Source organism: Salvelinus namaycush, chromosome 1 (genome assembly GCF_016432855.1).
Source record: "Salvelinus namaycush isolate Seneca chromosome 1, SaNama_1.0, whole genome shotgun sequence".
In the NCBI taxonomy this organism is placed as follows: Eukaryota; Metazoa; Chordata; class Actinopteri; order Salmoniformes; family Salmonidae; genus Salvelinus; species Salvelinus namaycush.
The window spans coordinates 82,532,872-82,558,038 of record NC_052307.1 but is presented as its reverse complement, the minus strand read 5'-3'; the positions used below and the strand labels follow the sequence as shown (position 1 = coordinate 82,558,038).

Genomic DNA, 25,167 nt, shown 5'->3' with positions numbered 1-25,167 from the left:
CAAACAGACAAAGCGGCAATAAAGGACTAAGATTGAATCGTACTATACCGGCTCTGACGCTCGTCGGATGTGGCAGGGCTTGCAAACTATTACAGGCTAAAAAGGGAAGCACAGCCAAGAGCTGCCCAGTGACACGAGCCTACCAGACGAGCTAAATAACTTATATGCTCGCTTCGAGGCAAGTAACCCTGAAACATGCATGAGAGCATCAGCTGTTCTGGACGACTGTGTGATCACTCTCTCCGCAGCCGATGTGAGTAAGATCTTTAAACAGGTCAACATTCACAAGGCCGCAGGGCCAGACGGATTACCAGGACGTGTACTCAAAGCATTCGCTGACCAACTGGCAAGTGTCTTCACTGATATTTTTAACCTCTCCCTGACCGAGTCTGTAATACCTACATGTTTCAAGCAGACCACCATAGTCCCTGTGCCCAAGAACACTAAGGTAACGTGCCTAAATGACTACCGACCCATAGCAAAATGACTACAGACCCTGATTATTATACATAACATCCTGAAATATATGTAGATATTGTTATTTCCCTTGACATAGTGATGCTGAATGTAAAACACTCCACTCTCACCTACTGTACATATCCAATCTGTTTACATCTACATGAAGGTACAAGGTTCCTAGGTTTTAAGGGTTGATTTAGAATCAGGCATATGTAAAATCACGGTAGCTACAGTGTGTCTCCATTGAACCCATCCATGTTGGCAGTACAGTAATTGTACATGTGTTCAGTGCTTGGTCTTCAGAGGGGAAATGCCCTGGTTCTTTGTTTGGTACCAACAGGGCTGCAGGCTCCTTGGGTCCTGGGCCAAGGACTTAGTCCAGGTTATTGCAGGCTTCTCTCTTTAATCCCTAATGTGGGATGTATTATTGTCGGAGGCTGGGGACTGAGGGAGCGTAGAGTTTGGAAATGGTTTATAGCCAGGAGAACCCTCACCCAGTGCTACTGCTCTCAGCTCAGCTCTACTCTGTGTCCACACCTGTATGCATGTTCTGACTGTTCTGTTGTGGCAAAACTCATGGGTAATGCGACTAGTACGAGCACTGTAACGACCAAATCAGCAATGTTGACAGAATTGAGTTTTAAAAGCTTTGACCCGCAAAGTTATTTACAATGATGCAAAGGCATGATATTTCCTGTGAGAGAAATGACTACAGTAAATTAATATCTGGAAACATTGGCATCATGGTACTATAAAACTCTCTTGTCGTCCCCCATGTAGGTATCTTTCCGCCTGGAGTTTGAGTTCAGCCGATCAGTGTTCCTGGACCACGTACGAGTCATTCTAGAAGCCAGCAGGTGAGGACGCACTAAACCACTTCAAATATTAAACCGCTTTGTCTGATAAATATTATTTTTACAGTTATGATCAGGTGAGACAATGAGATAATGTTCTTAATCAAATCAAATCAAATGTATTTATATAGCCCTTCTTACATCAGTTGATATCTCAAAGTGCTGTACAGAAACCCAGCCTAAAACCCCAAACAGCAAGCAATGCAGGTGTAGAAGCGCGGTGGCTAGGAAAAACTCCCTAGAAAGGCCAAAACCTAGGAAGGAACCTAGGGAGGAACCAGGCTATGAGGGGTGGCCAGTCCTCTTCTGGCTGTGCCGGGTGGAGATTATAACAGAACATGGCCAAGATGTTCAAATGTTCATAAATGACCAGCATGGTCAAATAATAATAGTCACAGTAGTTGTCGAGGGCGCAGCAAGTCAGCACCTCAGGAGTAAATGTCAGTTGGCTTTTCATAGCCGATCATTAAGAGTATCTCTACCGCTCCTGCGGTCTCTAGAGAGTTGAAAACAGCAGGTCTGGGACAGGTAGCAAGTCCGGTGAACAGGTCAGGGTTCCATAGCCGCAGGCAGAACAGTTGAAACTGGAGCAGCAGCACGGCCAGGTGGACTGGGGACAGCAAGGAGTCATCAGGCCAGGTAGTCCTGAGGCATGGTCCTAGGGCTCAGGTCCTCCGAGAGAGAGAAAGAGAGAATTAGAGAGAGCATACTTACTCTTAGCTCAGGAGTTTCTGCTCTCCTGACTTTCCTAGTGTCAAACAGTCACTAATCAACAGATGAGGGTGGTGTCAAACAGTCACTAATCAACAGATGAGGGTGGTGTCAAACAGTCACTAATCAGGGTGAGGGTGAAAACCTGCAGATACTGCATCTCAATCAGCATTTCTCAACAATGAACTGATTGATCACACTAACCACAGACCACAGATCCACCCAGTGAGAAGCAGGATATTGACAGAAACTGAGCTATAACATCTCTGAAATATGTTCTCGTCATCCAAGGGTCACTTGGCATGCAGTCCCATTGAGATGTGAGTGTGGCATGTCAGAATAGTTGAAATGCATTTTTCTTTTCTCTCTCTGCAGTGACGGAGAGGAGGTTACCTTAGAAGACAATTTCAACGACATCTTTCACCCGCTGAAATACGAGGCTGACCTCCTATTTACAAGGTTTGTCTTTGTCACAATGTCCTCTCTAACGTTCCTTCTCCTTCTGTCACTCTCCTTAAATAAACTCATAAAACTCTTGTAAAATAAAACAGTTAACTATCATAGCAATGCAATTCCCTGTCGCTGGAACTGACGGATTCAATGTTGATTTAGTGTTGCACAGACGCAATGGCAAACGTTCTATATACAGTATACAGATATACTGTACATGATTGAGTGTATTACCTCCCTTTCTCCGTAAAGGGACTCCAACCCCTCTGGCTGTGAGATCAAAGCAGACCTCTCCCTGGAGATACCGGGAAATATTGGTCCTCCATTCAACTTCACCTTCCAGGTGAGGATCAAAGGTCACGACACACGGGGTTGCGGCACAATCATACAGCAACCACGCAACAATCAATTGTCTTTACAGTGTAGAAATACTGTATATTGCAATTACATTTACAAAATACCCCAACTATTTTTTATTGCTTGAGTTAAGACTGAATTAGTCCCCTATATTTCTCACAGATTCAGAATCTGGGCTTCTTTCCCGTGAGGGACCTGCAGTTGAATATAGAAATTCCAGAGATGACCAAAAACGGGAACCAGCTGTTGCAGATATCGGACTTCCATATTGACAAGGTGAGAGGACTTGAAAATCTGGCAAAGGACTTAGAATGGTCTGTTTCCTTTGAGAGACCACCAAGTGTGTACTTACACTGTCTTGGTTCTAACGGAGATGTAATTCTGTCTCCTTAGACAGATGGTACCCGCTGCATACCCCCTCAACATGTGGCACAGAGCAGGGCGTCCCCAGAAGACCTCTCTCGAGTCTCACGCCTGGTAAACCACCCACACCATATGATTGCAACTAGCTTACCTAAATAATGGAACATTCTTAACTAACAAGCTTGTGTTTGGCCTCTATTAATCAGAACCAGTCCAATACTCTGCCTCTGCCGGTCCAATGCACTGTCAACCTGAACCCCTACAAGGAAGTCAGCGTCAGAATCAGGGGGGCATTACGGTTGGACGCCTTGCATGCTGTGAGTATATCGCATTCCACTGCTAAATCCTACACTCCTTGGGCATGTCTGTGAGACGTTAACTTCCTGTTGTGTTCATTCACCCTCTCTTACAACACCAGCTGAGGTTCAAAGTCCTGGAACTGGTGACGAGTGCATCAGTAGAACTTCCACCTTCAAGCCCCATGTTTCTTCATGAAGAAAGGCCTGTCAGACATGTGAGTACAAAACACTCCAAATCAAGACACACTTCAGTGCATAACCTTTTCTATAGAGTCATTCATTCGATTGAAAACGTGTATTTTCAATAGCAGCCTGGCCATGAGACTAGACTACTTTTCACTATAATTGCAGTTAATGTTCTACGAATGAGCTCCTAATAGCTCTGCAGAATCCTCACAGCCAAGGCTGTTATTCTAACACACATGATTGACGGCATGGTGCTTAAGGACCGAAAGGACCAGCAGCAACACGTGTAGTATAGCCCTGTTCTCCAACACACTGCTCTTTGCTGCCACCTACAGGCCAATATTTAGAGTTAAGCAACAACCAGTCACACAAAGTTGTTATGCAGTCAACCAGTTCCCTTCATCTCTGCTTTTGACGAGACTCCACAGGGAGGAAACATGGAAACATGTTATTTTCAATGCATCGTTGGTCAGATGGAACTCCAGTAAAACTGGTGATCCACACAAGATGACACCGTGTCAACACTGACCCACAAAGCATCACGCAAGATAGATCTGCATATAAATGTGTGTGTACAAGAGCTTTAAAGGTACCAGTTGCTTTTACAAACCCTAGAATCTGCCCTTTTGAAGTCTTCCAATGGTACAAAAAAGCGACATGTAGCAAGATTCCCAATAGTAGACTATTGCAATCTATGACGTGTAAACTGAACTAGGATCAGCTTTTGTTATTTGATCGGGGTGCCATTTTGTCTTGTTTTGTGTGCTCGTTTCCACAGATAATCCTGGAGATTAGGAAAGAAGGGGATTACAGAATCTCAATCTGGATTATCATTGGGAGCACGCTGGGAGGGTTGTTGCTGCTGTCCCTGCTCAGCCTAGCTCTATGGAAGGTAAACCCTGCCCTACTGCCCTGGAGCTCTCATCATGTACAAACATTACAACGGCATGATGATCACAACATACATTTATCATGGACATGATCATATCTAGATAATGAGTTTACAGCAACAGGATTTGTGTTTATTTAAACTAAATAGGTAATTGCCAGATTGCACCTGTAATTTTACGGTCCTGGATTGCAAAAGTGACAGTGAGCATAGTGTGCCATTTCAGGACGACTCAGGTTCTTTCTCTAAATTCAGTAGGAGTATTTTAACTGATTGACATCTAGACAGTGTTATAACTGCAGTGTAATAGTGGACGACACTGCCCTCTTCTGGCAAAGAATGATTGTACATTATTGTATGTATTTTCCCACTAAGAAACAGCATGCCCCACACTGATAAAGCCAGCTGAGATTGTTTCTATGAAAACGATCTAGAAGTATCTATGCCTCTCAATCTCACTTCTCCCTCCTCCTCCAAGCTTGGCTTCTTCCAGAGGCAGAAGAGGAGAGAAGAGGATGAGCAGGAGACCAATGGAAAGGTGGCAGAGGAGCGGTAACTAACGCAGGCGAGGGACCAGCCATCACACACACACAGGGGACCCAAAACTCAGGGACTGCCCCATCCCCCCCGACACTACAGTGGTACAGTCCAGAAGGCTCTGCAAGATGAGACCGTCAGATCAAGACCTGCTCAGTGCACTGGATGACCAACTGTACCTGTATGACCCATGAGACGTTAGCACTACCAACCATAATGCCCCGCCCTCCACTATAATGCCCTGCCCTCCACTGTACTGCTGAGACTACTGGACCCTCCTGGGTGCCTGGTTACCCATACCCACCTCTGACCTCTACCCTTTAGCTAGACACCCTTCCCCATGGTTACCCACCTCTAACCTCCACCCACACTGCCCCTGGTTACCCACCTCTAACCTCTACCCTGTATCTAGGCTATGGCACCCTTCCTCCTGACCACATTGAAGAGCGATGGAGAGATATTTTGGTTGATGAGTCCATTCCTATTGGTGTAATAATGACTAACTTAGAAAGGGCTGTAGTTATAATCAGACAATGATTCTGAGGCAAGCAGCTTAAATTTGATTCACCTTGGTAGGCTTTGTTTTGAGATAACTGTACACTGTACAAGAAAAAACCTCAAGGTGCTGTGCCAACTGCAGGCGGCTATATTGGCCTACTATGGCCTACTGCGCTGACATGTACAGTACATACTTCTGGAGAGAAACACAAAGACCAAGAAGTTGGCGGCATGTGCCAGTAGATGTAACTCTACCCAAGTGACTTTTAGAGAATGGTGTTGTGAACTGAACATCTCCAAGGCTCCAGGACAACAACTGTCAACATTCAAGAAACTCTCTGGAGCTTTTGTTTCCAAAGAACTTGGGCAGAGAACTGATTTTTGGAAGTCCCAAGACAATACCTTCTGTCCCCTCCTCTCATACTAGTCCTACAGTATCTCCATTGGAGGAAAATACACGGAATAAATTCATAATTTTGATGCACTTTTACTTTGTAGAAATACAAACTTGAATTTTGTAAATAGTCAAGTATCTTTTTATACATAACCAAGTCTAATATTGTGATTTTCCAGTATTCCCCAGAAGGATTGTGGCATTATCCTATTACTCCAGAGACATGGCAAACGAGTTTATCCTACGAGACAAATACAAATCGGTTTTCTGACATGCTTTGCACCACAACAAATAGCCTTTGAAAAAAGGATATGCATAGAACTATTCTCCATCCACAACATGCACCTGTTCTGAGCGTGCTGTTGAAGACCGACTTATTCAGGATTTCAACAAAATGGCGGTCTATCATGTAATGTTACATGATCTAATGAGGATCGGACCATTGGTGTTTAGTGCGTCTATGTCCAAATTAATCATTTTCAAACGTTTTTTTGTCAATGAAATCCCTTTTGTTTATTCATGAATGTCAGTGTCCAACCCATGTGGCTGAGGTATAAAACAATACATCCAGAATAAAATATGTAAAATGTGTTGTATCTATTGTGTTGGCTCAACTTAATCCGCGTTTTGTATGATACACTCCTTCGATGCCCGTCACCATGAAACACACACACAATTGTATAGAAGTAACTGACAAAAATAGCAAACTGAATGGCCGATACATTGAAGCTGGCTTCTAAGACAGAGAGCCTTCAAACTAAGCAAAAGTGTTAAGAAGTCCTCACAGAGCACTGGGACAACATCACGCCAACCTAAGTTCTCTGGAAGTGAAGTCAAATATGGTGGAAAAATGAAGATAGTTCACTCAGGCCATTTACCATTGAAAATACTGGTCAGTTCCAGTCTACTTGTAATGGGTGTAGCCTTCCATAGACACCAATGCAATAGCAGCTGGGTCTGATCTAGTTAGTTGATTTTCCTTGAGCCAGAAAACAAAACAGCGAGTGGGGCGTCTCACTTCCTCTTCAGTCTCTGGTAAAGCTCCACGTATTATGTATTTTAAGTGAGAAATGTTTTAATGATATAAATTCTCCATAACTTCAGTCATCTGCTAGAATCAATAAACTCAAACTACCGTCGAGATCCTACGCCCGCGTGAAAAATCCCTTCCCCAACTTTCCTCCGCGTGTGTTCCGCTTGTGTGTGTGTGTGTGTGTGTAGAGATACTGGATATACTGACAAGATACTTGTGTCTTCGCCCTAACAATGGGATTCATTGTCCACAGAGCGGAACGGCGGGCTGTCAAGCTCACGCCTATTCCCCTCTTTGGATTGGTGGATACATATTGTTATTTGAATACTTTTTAAAATATTCGATGAGGGGTGTTGACATCCACCACCTGTATTCAATGGAGACGCTAGCCTCACGAATATGCATACTGTCTCGAATGGGCTTAATTGTATTTTTTGGTCAACGATTTAAACAAAATACTGTAATTTCAAAGTGGAAGAAAAATACAAACGTGTTATTAAATGGAAAATAAAACACTATCTTGATTAGATTCAACCCCTGAGTCAATAGAATCACCTTTGGCAGTGATTACAACTGTCAGTCTTTCTGGGTAAGACTCTAAAAGCTTTTCACACCAGGATTGTTCAATATTTGCCCATTATTCTTCAAACTCTGTCAAGTTGGTTGTTGATCATTGCTAGACAGCCATTTTCAAGTCTTGCCATAGATATTCATGCCAAAAATGTAAATAAGCCACTCAGGAACATTCAATGTCATCTTGGTAAGCAACTCCAGTGTATATTTGGCATTGTATTTTAGGTTATTGTCCTGCTGAAAGTTGAATTTGTCTCCAAGTGTCTGTTGGAAAGCAGACTGAACCAGGTTTTCCTCTAGGATTTTGCCTGTGCTTAGCTCCATTCCGTTACTTTTTTTTATTAAAAAAAAAAATCCCTAGTCCTTGCCAATGACAAGCATACCATAACATGTTGCAGCAACCACCATGCTTGAAAATGTTTAGAGTGGTACTCAGCAATATTCCCTGTAAACTGCATGCCTGCGCAGTAGCCTGAGACTGCCTCGCAGAAGAAATATCAGCCCACGGAAAGAAGCACGAGAACTTCATTCACTTTCCAGAGTTTTCCATTAGTTAACACGATCAACGTTTCCCTTTACTTTGGCAATTGTGATCGAATCAACAGCAACATTAGCCACTTTCAACGCAACATACCTAAACAAGAAGAACTACGCAAGAAATGTTGCTGTAGGCAGAGCGCTTCGGACTAGGATTCTATTGTGCATGACTCAGCCAGTGCACTAGACAGACCAGTGCAGCATACCCCAAAAGAGCTGCAGTAGGCCTATATGCAAATAGACCATTTCCATACATGGATCTGTGCCATTTACTTTGGACTGTATTTACAGCAAGATCGGTCGTGAGTAAATGTGCTTGTTTTGAGATCAAAGGGAGAACTGCATGTATCAACATGTGCACATTTTGTTCATATCCTTTGCTAGTTAGTGAGTTATTAGCCCAGTTATAGATCCTTTGTAGTCAGCAATGGGGGACATCTTCTAGACATCTTTGAAAAGCCAGTCAGGAAAAGGGCTTTTTTTGCTCTTAAAGGGGCAGTGTTGTATTTTGAGACAGGCTTGAATATGATGAGTAGCCAACCAATAGGCAGAGGGTAGCATAATGTATTGATAATATTGTGGGAATAATAATTAACTTTATTTTGTAAAGTGGTGGATGGTAGGCCACAATATTTTCAGTCACTTCCCGGTCTGAAGGACAAGTGGATAAACAGGTTCATGTCAAGCCCTGCATGTTTTATGGAATGTAGGACTACATTGAACACCACACATTGGTTGCTACAGTAGGCTGAACGATATAACTTTTTCCATGTTAAAATGTTATGGGATGCATGTTCTCCATTGTTTTTGATGGTACATTATGATCAAATAGCCACAGTAGCCTACTTGGCCACTGTTAAAACTAACTTAAAGCAGGTACAGACCAATAACATAACACTTTGTATTCAGGACATAAAGTTTTGGCAGATTTACTTTAGTGCCTTCCTGCAAACAGCATGCATGTTTTGGAATATTTGTATTCTGTGAAGGCTTCCTTATTTTCACTCTGTCATTTAGGTTAGTATCGTGGAGTAACTACAATGTTGTTGATCCATCCTCAGTTTTCTCCTATCACAGCCATTACAATCTGCAACTGTTTTAAAGTCACCATTGGCCTCCCAGGGAAATCCGTGAGCAGTTTTCTTCCTCTGCAGCACACGAGTCCTGTATCTTTGTAACGACTGGGTGTATTGATTCACCATCCAAATAGTAATTAATAACTTCACCATGCTCAAAGGGATATTGAAAGTCAGCGGTTTTTACATTTTTAAGTGCCTTTCTTTGCAAGGCATTGGAAAACCTCCCTGGTCTTTGTGGTTGAATCTGTGTTTGATTTCTACAATAATGCGTATCACTGCGGAGCAGATAAAAATGACCATTTGAAACAAGAAACACATGTAAACATGTGTTTTATTTAGCAAAGTGCTTCCCTAAGCTTTACTTTCTAGAAAATACCCAGTTGTCCTTTTTAAGGGTTAACAAAATTTGGACAGTGAACAACTAGATTGATTGACCGAGGTAATGACCAACAGGGCTGAGTTTATCATCTCTAGTACAGTGGCAGAAGAATGGATAGTTTCATAGTGATGGTGTAATCGGTGTCAGAGAGGGGAGAGTCTCTCACTCTCAAAGTAAAGATACCTTAATAGAAAATGTCTCAAGTAAAATCGATCCAGCAAAATACTACGAGTCTAAAAGTACTTGTTAAATATACTTAAGTATCAAAAGTAAAAAATAACTTCAAATTCCATATAAACTAAACAGCAACATTTTCTTTTTTTAAATGTACGGATAGACAAAAAGGGTTCTCCTATGGGGAAAGCCAAATAACCCTTTTGTTCTATGAGTGTAGTCTAACACATTAATCATATACCTTGACAAAATGACAAAAAAACAGGGATGACAGAAGATTAAACTCTAGCTTTTGCAGTGTTTTTTCTTCAGTAGCTATTAACATGTTTTTCTCCTTGCCTTAGACGACTTTTCTTTAGATACCAGTCTCCTTTCGAACATAGACTGTATGCACATCGTACATAGTAACTCTAAAGTAGCTCCTAGTATGTTACCTGTTGGCACAGAAATGTATTCACGTTACCAAATATGTTATAAAAAGTTCAAAACACTGCATATCCAGTAAACCATACTTTCAATACATTAAACATTAAAACTAAATATGATACATATATTTTGAATCAAACATAAACAGTCAGGAGGAAAAATGTCCCAGTGTAACTAGGGTATCAATGCCCAAGAAGTTTAAAATTGTCCTATGATAGGGTTCTACCTGCAGGAACATTCAGGTGAATTTACATGTCATTTAGCAGACACTTTTGAAGCAAACTAGCAAGCAGGTCTTCCCTACACCGGAGTCTCCTACCAACATCCCCTGTAGACAGAAACACTTCACTTATACACAACCTGTTTGCACAGAGAGGGAGAGACTGACAGAGCAGGAGACCGAGGCAGCCTGATGGAGCAGGAGACAGACAGAACATCTCCATCGTCTGTGTTCCCCATGGTAGATGTTGATAAGGCTCAGTAGTGGAAATGACTAGAACACCATGAATCTCCACTCAGTGAGGTGCACGGTGAGTCTCTCAGCATCGGTCTCTGTCTGAGAATTCACGGTGTTCTGGAATTCTTTATTTACATGTTCTCTCAAACACTGACTGAGTAAATGTATAATGTTGGACAGAGTCCAGCCTCCTCTCACTAGCTGGCCCTTACACCTGCCAAAATAGTTATTCTTAGACATTGGAAGCAGGAAGGGAATTGGCTCTTTCATAACTAGGCAGCTTCCATCTTTGGGCAAGGGCTCTGGACCCAGTTTGAGGTCCATTCCTGCAGGGGGCAGTAGATAGAGCTAATAACTGATTATACATGTTCTTAGATACCCCAATATTTACAGAAACATCAATGACATTCTATTGATGCGTAATAATTCCAGATTATGAACCTCTGAATTAAATTGTCTCCCATAATTGTGCATATTTCTACAACATACATGTAGGAACATACCCCCCGACACAATGTAAGGGGTGCGTACTGGCGGCAGAGAAGTCAGGTGCAGGAGAGCAAAAACGGTGTTTACAACGGCGCAGTTTAATAATAAAAACCACCAGAAACAGAACAATAAATCAATGGGTACAAAACCCGTCACACACGAGCATAACGTGCACAAGCACTACAATAAACAATTCCGGACGAGTACATGGGGGGGAACAGAGTGTTAAATACACATGTAATGATGGAATTGAAACCAGGTGTGTGGGAAGACAAGACAAAACAAATGGAAAATGAAAAGTAGATCGATGATGGCTAGAAGACCGGCGACGCCGACCACCGAACGAACAAGGAGAGGCCCCGACTTCGGCGGATGTCGTGACACTACAACATACATTGTGTTGGGGTGTATGTTCCTACAACATATGTTGTGTATGCATCTTATTAGTTTGTCTCCTCTAAATAAACTAATAGATGCAGTGCATTCAGACCCCTTGACTTTTTCCACATTTTGTTACATTACAGCCTTATTCTAAAATTGATTAAATAAACCACACACAAAGCAAAAACAGGTTTCGAATTTTTTGTAAATGTAAAAAAAGAAAAAAAAAGAAACAAGTATTCACACCCTTTGCTATGACTCAAAATTTAGCTCAGGTGCATTCTGTTTCCATAGAAACATCAAGGATGATCAATAACTTGATTGGAGTCCAACTGTGGTAAATTCAATTGATTGGACATGATTTGGAAAGGTACACACCTGTCTATATAAAAAGGTCTCAGTTGAGAGCAAAAAAAATAAAGAAATCAAGCCATGAGGTCAAAGGAATTGTCCGTAGAGCAGTGGCCTCCATCATTCTTAAATGGAAGAAGTTTGGAACCACCAAGACTCCTAGAGCTGGCTGCACAGCCAAACTGGGGAATTGGGGGAGATGTGCCTTGGTCAGGGAGATGAACAAGAACCCAATGGTCACTCTGGCAGAGCTCCAGTTCCTCTGAAGATGGGAGAACCTTCCAGAAGGACCACCATCTCTGTAGCACTCCACCACTCAGGCCTTTATGGTAGTTGCCAGACGGAAGCCACTCCTCAGTAAAAATGCATGACAGGCCGCTTGGAGTTTGCCAAAAGGCACCTAAAGGACTCTCAGACCATGAGAAACAAGATTATCTGATGAAACCAAGATTGAACCCTTTGTCCTGAATACCAAGCATTATGTCTGGAGGAATCATGGCACCATCCCTACGGTGAAGTATGGTGGTGAAAGCATCATGCTATGAGGATGCTTTTCAGCGGCAGGGACTGGAAGACTAGGCAGGAAAAAGACGAACGGAGCAAAGTACAGAGAGATCCTTGATGAAATCCTGCTCTAGAGCGCCCAGGACCTCAGACTGGGGTTAAGGTTCACCTTCCAACAGGACAACGACCCTAAGTTTTTAATTTGTATTTATTTAACTATCACACAGCCAAGACAACACAGGAGTGGCTTCGGGACAAGTCTCTTAATGTCCTTGAGTGGCCCAGCTAGAGACCGGATTTGAACCCGATCGAACATCTCTGGAGAGACCTGAAAATAGCTGTGCAGCGACGCTCCCCACCCAACCTGACAGAGCATGAGAGGAGAAACTCCCCAAATATAGGTGTGCCAAGCTTGTAGCATCATATCCAAGAACACTTGAGGCTGTAATCTCTGCCAAAGGTGCATCAACAAAGTATTGAGTAAAGAGTCTGAATTCTTATGTAAATGTGATATTTCAGTTTATTTTGTATACATAAACAAAAACACAGTAAACACTGACTGAGTCAAGTTGCAGAATGAAGATGTATGATATCACACATTTTGTAAAAATAAAATAACTAAATGAATGACGTAGTACACACACAAAAAAAAGTGGGGACCACTTTTGGCTCATGAGCCCCACTCAAAACTATCTGAAATTATACAAACATTTGAGAGTGCATCTTTAAAATGAATACTTCCCTTCACAAACAATATTTCTTCATAGTTATCATAACGGCCAATGCTTAATATATTTCAACATATCAGAAGTCTAGCCTAAAACATTTCACACAAAAACATTTGAAAACACCCATCAACATAGAAATTCCTGAGAATGCGTTCCATCTTAGATATCCATGTTGACGTGACCTGTGCCCGTACTCCGCAAATCAGTCCACAAACAATCTGTGGTGGACAGTAGGCTACAGGTCTGCGATACAATGCAACTTCAATTCTAAATAAACCTAAAGGTTGCAAGATCGAATCCCTGAGCTGACAAGGTAAAAATCTGTCGTTCTGCCCCTAAACAAGGCAGTTAACCCACTGTTCCTAGGCCGTCATTGACAATAAGAATTTGTTCTTAACTGAATTGCCTAGTTAAATAAAAGGTTAAAAAAAAATAAAAAAATTGTGGCTGTGAGTTTGAATCCCATTTGGGGCAAGATTGTTTTAAGGAGCAAACCCTCCACTGCTGGTCCTCGAGGGAAATAGCACAAAAGTAGGCGATGATCAAAATGCATATAAAAACCTTATACAATTAAGTGTACACATGTAATTTCACCAAGATTCATTGTAGTGACTAATATTTGTAATATTTTTTGGCCTAACCCTATAGCCTTTCAGTCGGAGTGACTCCAAGCTCCTTTAATGTTTATTTACTACGTGTTACCTGCTCTTCGATTCACAATACAACCAGAATTAGTGTAGGCCAAATAAATATTTGAAGTGTAGGCTAAACTAAAGTCCCATTTTCAATAGGTTATAGCTAGGGGGACACTATCTGGGGTGAATACGTGTAACATTCAACCTATAGTAGGCTAGGCTTGCCTATATCAACACAATTTTGGACATCATTTTGCTTTCAATAGCTATTTAAACCGGCAATAGGCTATCGTGTTGATATACGCTAGCCCAGCAAATAACACGTCCATGACAATGAAGATGGCTCTATTGTCGATCTGAATGTCTATATAGGCTAAGCCAGCCAGTCAATAGCATGTGTTACAGAATAGGAGAGCAGTCAGTCGCTTACTGAATGGGCTTCATAAGTAGTGAAGCCATGAGGCTTCACCTCAGCGGATTTCTGGAGTAGCTTCGCCCTTTACTGGACACTTGGTGAACCTAGCCAGACCAGTCAAATTACACTGTTAAACAAGGTAGGCTAGATAATGATTATAAAAACATTGTAGCCCTATCTTACATGTAGTGTAGTGTACACATCCATGCAGCCTCATATGCTGAGATTATTAGGCCCTAGTAGCAGTGTTGGTGAAGGCTGAAGGCGTAGGCCTAGCGCTTTATGAAATTCATTCTTAGGCTTCATTTTTAAGGTGACGGCTGTAGTTTCCTTAACAATACCACAATGAATGTAAGTTCACAGGTTGAAACAGAAAAATTATAACACGGGAGATTCATACTTACGTCACAGGTGGTGAATATTGTCAGGAACTAGGAGTCTTACACTGAGGTAATCATCCAGACAGAATTTTGCATGTGATGCAGTTAATTTGAGTATAAGAACGTGCCAGTGGACTTCTGTTAAGGATGCATTAGTGAAAAAAACGCATTGGATCATGCCAATTTTAAACTGGCCGAGACGGAATTTGTTACTGGATATAATCTGCTGGCCGTCCACAGCATCGTGGCTAATTTGGCCAGGTTGGCCTATGAGACAAGCTAGCCATTTTAGACCAATGGTTAAACCATGGTCTAAGCCAAAGTTCATAAGTATGGCCCCACATTGTTCAAGTTCACACAAAACCAAAAACGGTAGTGCAGATAAAAGGACAAGGTATTTCAGCACGTAAATGCTGTGCAATGTAGACAATAGGCTAACACCTATTTGATTAATCCGCTTTAATAAAAAGCTTTTTATAGTGTATATACAGCTGTAAGGGAAATTATCTTTATGAATTATAAGCGAAATCCCTTAAATAACTGTAGTTTGTGCATTTCCGAGAGCCTCATGGTGACGTTGTACTCATAGTTTCCATCGTGTATTCCAGTTTGGAGATTTTTATCGACTAGGGTTTCCCAGTAGTGGTGCCAGTTCCCATCTTTGTCTTTCCCAAATCCATACACATTCACCTGCATTGGAAATACATATTTAGAGAGTTAGTTTCATAATGTTTACCAAAAGGTTTTATTTATGGCAATGGGATATATTGTGTATCAGCCTACATGATTTGGGTCAGTAATATGTGACGATACCACAGATTGTCAGAACTACGCAAATCCATTAGGTGTCAGGGTTGGTTTCCTGCACTGCAATCATGTGTAGTACACAGTGTGTAGTGGGACGGCAGGTAACCTAGTGGTTAGAGCATTGGGCCAGTAACCGGAAGATTGCTGGATTGAATCCCTGAGCTGACAAGGTAAAAATCTGTACTTCTGCCCCTGAACAAGGCAGTTAACCCACTGTTCTCCGGGCGCCGAAGACGTGGATGTCGATTAAGGCACCTCTACCGCTCTGATTCAGAGCGGTTAGGTTAAAAGCGAAAGACACATTTCAATTGGACAACTGACTAGGTATTCCCCTTTCCCTAGAATACAGTGTGTAGTATACAGTGTGTCTTGCTGAGGAAGTACACACCTATCCACATTCCTAGCAGAGTATGTTGATATTTAGTATTTATTAGAATCCACATTAGTTCCTGTCAGGGAATGAGCTACTCTTCCTGGGGTCCAAACAATCACGTCGCAAAAGCCTACATCATAAATAAAACATAATTCAAGACATTACTCTAATATTACAAATGTACAATGTAAAATTCACAGTACCACAACATGACTGTGCATTTGCGTGCGTCTCTTCCGCATTGTGACATGAGGTGTTGTTGTATCTGTTGATATCTATAAGTCTTACCTTGTCACAGATGTGTAGGGATAATATCAAAGCCATGAATCCAGTGGAGGGGTATTTGCCCTGATAGTCAAGCCAGGTTTCATGAACATATTTCATAAACACAGGATTCAGAACCAATACCTGCATGGAATATATTGCACAATACATGTCTATCAACCTGATTTAATTAGAAAAAGAGGAATGTCTACTGTAATGCATCAAATTTGAGAAGTCACTTTGTTAGATTGATAGTGTCAGAGATGGGATGCCATGATGCAGTTAATACACTCCCATTCTGTGGCGGGCTCAAGCTCTGACTCGTAATGACACATTCACTCCTAGGCAAATAATAATACCAATGTAGCTCAGTTGGCAGAGCATGGCGCTTGCAACACCAGGGTTGTGGGTTCAATTCCCACAGGGGATCAGTATGAAAATGTATGCGCTCACTAAGTTGCTCTGGAAGAGAGTGTCTGCTAAATTACAAAATAAATAAATACATTTGACATCACCGCCTCCTTTGTTAGGAAACCACCTAACCATATATTTAGTTGTTGGTTTTAAAAACGGATCTTAACATGGCTCTGCCCATAACACACATCCTCAACTACAAGCAGACCTACTGTCCAAGAGACAGTATAAAAGATCATGCATTAGATATTGCCTGTGTACATGGATAATAACCATAATAAATTAACAAGGTGACTCACCAAATCTTTGTTGGCCTTTATCTTCTGTCTAAGTGGTAAATATGACCTGTTAAATAAAAGAAGACTTCATTTCATCTAGGAGGTGCTAGCTATGTTATCTTAGGAAAATGCATGGTGTAGCAGGGTTTCCCAACTCCAGTAGCCCTGGACCAGCACACCTGATTCAACTTGTCAATTAATCATCAAGACCTCAATGAGTTGAATCAGGTGTTTTTGTCCAGGGACTGTAGGACCGGTGTTGATTAACACTTAACTAAATCAGAAGAGTCCATGATAAGTTGTTACTCACAAAGTGATGTGAGACCCAGTGGTCATGGCGCCTGGTAGCCACTGAAGGTCCAGAGTCTTGAAAGGGATCAACAGGAACCTGGTGGTGTTGTCCAGGTCTATTGCACTCTCTGGGTACATGACGTGATACGTGGTCCGTTTCCCAACATCCCCCTCATAGCCAGAGGTAGGAGCCTTGTTCATTCTAGAGAGCACAGTAAATAGTAGGAATCCATACAATAACTGCAATATTTCAAAGCTCTTCGTTCAACAGTGACAGAACGGGTAGCGCCATCTTTATTTGAAGTAGTCGATTTCTTATTTTCGGCTTCTATGAGTTGATTGGCAGTCAGTAAACAAACTGAACTGGTGCATGCTGCTACCTGGAGTGTGCCGTCTGTACAGGCATAAAGCCAAGGTCGGTTATTTACTGCCACATTCAACTATGGAAGGTTTGTTCCTTTCTACTGGAGCGTGACCTCCTCTACTTCCCACAAATCTAAAAGCGTTGCATTGGTGGAGGCATGGGCTAGCTAGTGGGAGTGCCACCATATCTTACAGTGTCTACAGAAAGTATTCAGACCCCTTGACCATTTCCACATTTTGTTACGTTATAGCCTTATTCTAAAATGTATTAAATCGCCCCCCCCTCAAATCGACACACAATTCCCCATAATGACAAAGCAAAAGCAGGTTTAAATTGTTGCAAATTTATATAAAAACATAACACAATTACATAAGTATTTAGACCATTTACTTTGTTGAAGCACCTTTGGCAGAGATTCCAGCCTCGCATTTTATGGGTATAACTACAAGCTTGGCACACCTGTATTTGGGGAGTTTCTCCCATTCTTCTCTGCAGATCCTTTCAAGCTCTGTCAGGTTGGATGGGGAGCGTCGCTGCACAGCTATTTTCAGGTTTCTCCAGACATGTTTGATCAGGTTCAAGTCCGGGCTCTGGCTGTGCCACTCAATGACTTGTACCAAAGCCACTCCTGCGTTGTCTTGGCTGTGTGCTTAGGGTCGTTGTCCTGTTGTAAGGTGAATTGTCACCCCAGTCTGAGGTCCTGAGCGCTCCGGAGCAGGTTTTCTTCAAGGATCTCTCTGTACTTTGCTCTGTTCATCTTTCCCTCATTCCCGACTAGTCGCCAAGTCCCTGCCACTGAATAACATCCCCACAGCATACTTCCACCACGCGTTACCGTGGGATGGTGCCAGGTTTCCTCCAGGCATGACGTTTGGCATTCAGGACAAAGAGTTTAATCTTGGTTTAATCAAATCAGAGAATCTTGTGTCTCATGGTCAGAGTCCTTTAGGTGCCTTTTGGCAAACTCCCAAGCAGGGTGTCATGTGCCTTTCACTGAGGAGTGGCTTCCGTCTGGCCACTACCATAAAGGCCTGATTGGTGGGGTTCTGCAGAGACGGTTGTCTTTCTGGAAGGTTCTCCCTTCTCCCCAAAGGAACTCTGGAGCTCTGTAAGTGACCATCAGGTTCTTGGTCACCTCCCTGACCAAGACCCTTCTCCCCCGATTCCTCAGGTTTGGCCGGGCAGCCAGCTCTAGGAACAGTCTTGGTGGTTCCAAACTTCTTCCATTTAAGAATGATGGAGGTCACGGTTCTTGGGAAACTTCAGTGTTGCAGAAATAAAAATACCTGTCCCAGACCTGCTGTTTTCAACTCTTAATGATCGGCTATGAAAAGCCAACTGACATTTATTCCTGATTATTATTTGACCATGCTTGTCACTTATGAACATTTTGAACATCTTGGCCATGTTCTGTTATAATCTCCACCCGGCACAGCCAGAAGAGGACAGGCCACCCCTCATAGCCTGGTTCCTCTCGGTTTCTTCCTAGGTTTTGGCCTTTCTAGGGAGTTTTTCCTAGCCACCGTGCTTCTACACCTGCATTGCTTGCTGTTTGGGGTTTTAGGCTGGGTTTCTGTACAGCACTTCGAGATATCAGCTGATGTACGAAGGGCTATATAAAATAAACTTGATTTGATTATTTGATTTGATTTAGAATATGTGGACAACTACAAATACCTAGGTGTCTGGTTAGACTGTAAACTCTCCTTCAGACTCACATTAAGCATCTCCAATCCAAAATGACATCTAGAATCGTCTTCCTACTTCACAACAAAGCCTCCTTCACTCATGCTGCCAAACATACCCTCGTAAAACTGACTATCCTACTGATCCTTGACTTCAGCGATGTCATGTACAAAATAGCCTCCAACACTCTACTCAGACTGCATCCACTTTGCTATCACAGTGCCATCTGTTTTGTCACCAAAGCCCCATATACTACCCACCACTGCAACCTGTACGCTCTCGTTGGCTGGCCCTCGCTTCTTATTCGTCGCCAAATCCACTGGCTCCAGGTCATCTACAAGTCTCTGCTATGTAAAGTCCGCCTCAGCTCACTGGTCATCATAGCAGCACCCACCTGTAGCACGCGCTCCAGCACGTATATTTCACATGTCACCCCCAATGCCATTTCCTCCTTTGGATGCCTTTCCTTCCAGTTCTCTGCTGCCAATGACTGGAACGAATTGCAAAAAAAAAAAATATATATATATATATATATATATTTTTTTTAATCACTGAAGCTGGAGACTCATAGCTCCCTCACTAACTAAGCATCAGTTGTCAGAGCAACTCACAGATCACTGCACATAGCCCATCTGTAAATAGCCCATCCAACTACCTCATCACCATACTGTATTTAAATTTTTTGCTCCTTTGCACCCCAGTATCTCTACTTGCACACTCATCTTCTGCACATCTATCACTCCAGTGTTTAATTGATTGCTAAATTGTAATTATTTCACCACTATGGCCTATTTATTGCCTTACCTCATTTGCACACACTGTATAGACTATTTTTCTATTGTGTTATTGACTGTATGTTTGTTTATTCCATGTGTAACTCTGTGTTGTTGTTTGTGTCGCACTGCTTTGCTTTATCTTGGCCAGGTCGCAGTTGTAAATGAGAACTTGTTCTCAACTGGCCTACCTGGTGAAATAAAAAAATATATTTTCTTTTTAATCAATGGAAACAGGATGTATCCAAGCTCAATTTTTGAGTTTCATAGCAAAGGGTCTGAATCCTTATGGAAATTTGATATAAATTTGCAAAAATGTTGAGAAACCTGTTTTCACTTTGTCATTATGGGGTATTGTGTGTAGATTGAGGATTATTTTATTTAATCCATTTTAGAATAAGGCTGTAACGTAACATGTGGAAACAGGGAAGAGGTCTGAATACTTTCAGAATGCACTGTATATAGTAATTTATTTTCAAACCAGTGATGGGAAGTGAACAAGTGCACACTGAGCTGGTGGGGATAATTGGGACATAACTCTCAATTAAATTGGCTGATCCCTCCTACTGACCTGGATGGCAGGCACGTGCACAGACAGGGTTCTACCTGTGCCTGAGCACCTGTCCCTTTGCCAAGTGCCCTTTTGGGTGGTGGTATAATTATCATTTTTTTTGTATACAGTTTGTCTTTGTTGTTCTGAACCCACTACCCCCCAAATTGTGACATCTTCAAGTTCACCACCCTGACCCCTGGTCTGCCCTGTACAGAGCTTGCGTGCGCCCGGTTGCCCCCAGTCTGCCCTGTACGGAGCTTGCGTGCGCCCGGTTGCACCCAGTCTGCCCTGTACGGAGCTTGCGTGCGCCCGGTTGCACCCAGTCTGCCCTGTACGGAGCTTGCGTGCGCCCGGTTGCACCCAGTCTGCCCTGTACGGAGCTTGCGTGCGCCCGGTTGCACCCAGTCTGCCCTGTACGGAGCTTGCGTGCGCCCGGTTGCCCCCAGTCTGCCCTGTACGGAGCTTGCGTGCGCCCGGTTGCCCCCAGTCTGCCCCAGTCTGCCCTGTACGGAGCTTGCCTGCGCCCGGTTGCCCCCAGTCTGCCCCAGTCTGCCCTTGCGCGCGCCCCATTATCCAAACGATTTGAGATGCGGTCACCAGTTGAGTGTGTGTAGCAAGCCATCTAGTGTAAATATCAACAGTACTGCCACAGCAGCATAACATTTGATCAACAATTGATTTACATAATAGTCAGTCTGGTGGGCTGATCGCCCGTCTTTCTGCTGCGTGTTGGCTGTTGCCGGTGGGTGCCCTTCTTTTCCAATTTTGAGCACCTACAAGGTCTGTTTACGGCCCTGCTTTATGGAATCCTGTGATCCTTCCTTAACCCATAGGAAGTCCCACCCAGTTGACTAACTCAAAATGGCTTAAGTCTTCAATGGCACTGCCAATGCTTAAACAGGCTTTGTGACAAGTGCGCCCTCTGTAGGCCTACCTTATGACGACGTCACTGGAGTCTATGAGGGCTCCGAAGTGGGAACCCTTGAGGTTCCCAGAGTTCCCCACCACAGCACAGCTTCCATGGCGCTCATGGCCCGCGTCCATGTGGAGGTCAGCATCAGGGATGACCTGGAACAACTTCTCCACCACCTCGCTGAATTTGGCTGTGCTATTGTCATTCTGGATTTCCTGGTGATAAGATGGTACTTTATTTGATTGCACCAGTCAACACATAAAACACCAATAAATACACAATGGACACGCAGCACAACTCAGATGACAATCATAACATCAGCACAAACCAGTCAAATCTGATGATGTATATTGTGTGATTTGTATATAATGATTTCATGTTCACCTGCAGAGGGAACTGAGCTGTTAAATCTGCTGCAATGCATCATTCCTGAGTATTCTGAGACTTATGTTTGGATTGTACATGGTCTCTGTCCAGAAAAACAGGTTATTGTTGACTACAATAGCAATCAGTTAATCAGTTGTCAGTGACAACGCTTGTATTGCAGCGTGTGAAAGAGCTGGCCTTACTCGATCACTTAAAGAGGCTTAAAAACAGAAGTGTGAATATGATTTTTTTTATTGTAAAAGGGCAGGATAAAACAAGGAAAACTGACAGCCTAAACTGTGGTTCACCAGCTGCATTCACACAGGCAACTGAATTCTGACCTTTGCTCCACAAGGATCTCTAAACAATGACACCAGTTCATTCAATAATTCGGTCAGAGGGACCACAAGTGTTCAATTAACCAGCCAATCAGGATTCAAAACCAATTAACAGGGAAGAGGCACAATTTACAGTGTTGCTATAGTATTGCCTGGAATGACAAATGGTTAAAATGAGAGGAATTCTGCATCCAACTTGTTTTATCCGGTAGATTAGCAATACATTAAGACAATGTCCTAGTAGTGAAGGGCTCACTCATTCACACAGCCTAAACCCAACCAATAAAAGTTCATTCTGAATTAAACTCTCATATGAACAACAAGAGAAAAAGAAACATGCAACAGTATTAACAAGATACTTAACATGTTTGGCCATTTCAATGTATAGTAGTAATGAGCGTTTGGGACATTCATTGACCAACGTTAATAGGCTAATCGATCTCCAAGGCATTTCTAGTCGATCGCCAAACATTTCTGAAAAAAACACAACGATAAAGCCTTGTGTTCCTATTTTTTTATTATTAGTCTCGGGCTGTTGGTGTTAGGTGCAGCCAATTCAGCTTCCCTGCGCCCCGGGTAGGCAAACTGTTGCCATGTCATGTGTCTGAAGGTACAAACTCTGCCTTCCCGGTGGGCCTGGAGAGGAAATTAAGTGCACTATGCCAATGCTGGTCAATCAGATTGCTCAAATGACCGAGTCTGCAGTAACGTAGCAGGCATAAAAGAAAGCTACGGCAAAATTGATACTGTGAGATTTCAAAAACATGACTAGATTGACACTCAATGAGTACAGCAAAGAGCTGCTGTTTTTATGAGTGAGTTTATGTTTAAGTTCTTACCCCGCAATGTCAACACTTTGTATTCAACACTTGTATAACCAACGCTACATCAAGCAGTGCAGCAGTAATGATTGAGTATGAAGTGCATCTATAGGCTTGCGATGTATTTTTAGCGGGTTGGGTCTTTTTTAATATCAATGAATATTTCACTTTCTCTGTTCATAGGAGTAACAACATGAATTTCTGCATGAGGCAGAAATAATGCGGTGCGACTCCAGTTTCGCCATCAGCTGGAAGACGGTGACCCTTTTTGGTCAGTGTCAGTGGAGGGAAGGGAGAGCGGAGAGATGTTGAGACGGACCCTCAGTCTGCTGCTCTCTCCCTCCGCTGAGACTGACCATCAGATGTAGGCACCATCAGCCCAGTAAAATAAACAGCTAATTATTTAAATGTATGCTCACTCAGCTGTGCCTCACAAGTAATACAACAATAGATCTATTACCGGTGTGATCATATAGTCCACCTCAAATTTGGATTAAAAATAAAAAATGTCCTGAACAACAATGCATTGGCAGGTAAATTCAAGCAAAGCCAGTATGCGGTGATAATGTATTGGGCCTATAGTTTACTGCACAAACCTCATTGTTACAGTACTGTTTTTAATTGGTTATTGTTGCATAGGCTTACAATTAATGATGTTGTTAAAATAATTTTAAAAAATCAGAGCGGTAGATCTCGGCATGCATTTTGACTCAGTGATCTAGACTCAGAAAAGGTTGGTGACCACTGGGCCAATCTATATTGGAGGCTACTGTGACAGTTGATCAGTCTCATGGGCAAAAACTGGTTGAATAAATGTTTCCACATCATAGGTCTATGACCTTGCATCAAAATGGAACATTAATTGGACTTGCATAAAATCATCAATGTGAGGGAATTGCGTCTTCACCGAACGTTTAATCTAAATCCAATGACATGGTATAATGTTTTGTTGATTTCACGTTAGTTGACAGCTCAACCGAAATGTAAATCAAAACGAAAAAGGTTGAAATGATGTCTGCGCTCAGTGGGGTTGTTCTTTAGAGATGGGGTAAGTTAGTGCAATAACGTTTTGAATAAGCAATCATTACGCGCCACAAGCTACTCTGGTGGGATCGTGTTTTATTTTTCCTAATTTGTTTTTGTTTTCTTTTAACGGTTGACTCAATAAGCATAGTCTTTTTGATGTTGCTAGGGTCAGTGTATAGGCTATAACTTTAATGAATTATAGGCCTATTGCTGAATGCGAACGTGTTGGACTTGCGCTGGAAATGCTTCTATTTATTCAATGTTTGTCATGGCTTTTTGTTTTGTAACGACCCTGTGTTTATGAGCGCATATCGATTCTGCCGCTCGAGCATGCTTTTGGGCCACAGTTGATAGCCCGCTGGACTTCGGGCTAGAAGGTCGACGCCAGCTCCCTGCCTGTTACATTAGTTAAGACATATTTAAATATTAATCAAAAAAATATATTTAGCCTACCCGCCACCACGTTCTGGTATCATCGGGGAGTTCCTTGTTCTCTCTCGTCAGAAATGGTTTGATAGATCTGATGAAGCGCTTCTGAAACCATGGGTCGTCGTCCGGCGGTGGAGAGAAGATACGGTCCAGCGGCCGAAAGGCATTTTTTACAAAATCAACAAATGAATTGGAGGATTGCTGTCCAGAATAAAACACAATGATAGTAGTGATGCAGAGTAGAACCGTGGTTAGAAGGCATTTTCTAATCCTGAAGATACTCATTTCGTAGGTGGTATAGAATCCTCACCACCTGTGAAGAGATCAATAATGAATATGTGACAACGCCCCTAATAATGCTGGTTTCAAATCATCAAGGATCTGGGAAGTCGGAACTCTCCGACTTCCGAGCTTTCAAGACTACTGCGAACTTGGAAAGAAAAATCGTTTGATTCTTCTTCTATGAGGTTTAACGGCGGTTGGCATCCAATTTGTTGCGTTACCGCCACCTACTAGACTCCTATTAACTCCCTTATACCTTGATTGAAAAATAAAAATGTACTAAATAAATACCCTACCATCTAACACTACACTTACTAATTTCAAAATTATATAAAATAAAATGAACACCACCCTACTCCATTAAATGTATTTATTCCTACCTCATGCCATCATCCTGAAAGGTATGGGACATCACCACTTAACACACCCTGTAACTCTTCTGCTGTCAAGTCTCGCACACCCAAATACCTCTTTGCAGCTGCCACCACAACCTCAATTTTCTGCGACTTGCTATAAATGATACAAATCTAATCTTACTGAAACTTATATCACTTTTGGCCTATCCCTTTGTACTGGTATACCTCTACTACTCTCACCACTCCCCCTTAACCCACTCCTCTACTTTCTTCACTGGGGGTAAAGTCACTGTGG

At 42.4% G+C, this 25,167-nt stretch overlaps 2 protein-coding genes across 2 annotated transcripts in view; one reads left to right on the top strand and one right to left on the bottom strand.

Moving 5' to 3' along the window:
* Window positions 1-6,577, top strand: part of LOC120053344 (integrin alpha-11-like) — a 42,376-nt gene extending 35,799 nt beyond the window's left edge. The window contains exons 12-20 of the mRNA XM_039000469.1: window positions 1,240-1,316; window positions 2,400-2,483; window positions 2,727-2,817; window positions 2,994-3,107; window positions 3,225-3,308; window positions 3,401-3,511; window positions 3,613-3,708; window positions 4,458-4,571; window positions 5,047-6,577. Of these exons, the coding sequence (XP_038856397.1) occupies window positions 1,240-1,316; window positions 2,400-2,483; window positions 2,727-2,817; window positions 2,994-3,107; window positions 3,225-3,308; window positions 3,401-3,511; window positions 3,613-3,708; window positions 4,458-4,571; window positions 5,047-5,124 (849 nt within the window). The 3' untranslated portion in view covers window positions 5,125-6,577. The remainder of the gene's footprint in view (window positions 1-1,239; window positions 1,317-2,399; window positions 2,484-2,726; window positions 2,818-2,993; window positions 3,108-3,224; window positions 3,309-3,400; window positions 3,512-3,612; window positions 3,709-4,457; window positions 4,572-5,046) is intronic.
* Window positions 6,578-12,882: 6,305 nt separating this feature from the next.
* On the bottom strand, window positions 12,883-24,637 carry LOC120057139 (CMP-N-acetylneuraminate-beta-galactosamide-alpha-2,3-sialyltransferase 1-like). Its single transcript, XM_039005590.1, has 6 exons — window positions 24,259-24,637; window positions 21,276-21,469; window positions 16,985-17,167; window positions 16,696-16,741; window positions 16,007-16,126; window positions 12,883-15,228 (listed from the first exon to the last, which is right to left on the bottom strand). Exons 1-6 carry the CDS (start codon window positions 24,517-24,519, stop codon window positions 15,055-15,057), a joined length of 978 nt encoding a protein of 325 aa, XP_038861518.1. The 5' UTR covers window positions 24,520-24,637; the 3' UTR covers window positions 12,883-15,054.
* Between the last annotated feature and the right edge of the window lie 530 nt (window positions 24,638-25,167).

What these genes read in the sequence shown, in the direction of transcription:
- LOC120057139 (XM_039005590.1), bottom strand. Translation starts at nt 24,519, where the DNA reads ATGAGTATCTTCAGGATTAGAAAATGCCTTCTAACCACGGTTCTACTC. An exon ending in TCCAGTGACGTCGTCATAAG is followed by an intron (nt 17,168 to 21,275) that starts GTAGGCCTACAG and finishes TGTGCTCTCTAG; the next exon opens with AATGAACAAGGCTCCTACCT. An exon ending in ACTGGGTCTCACATCACTTT is followed by an intron (nt 16,742 to 16,984) that starts GTGAGTAACAAC and finishes TTTATTTAACAG; the next exon opens with GTCATATTTACCACTTAGAC.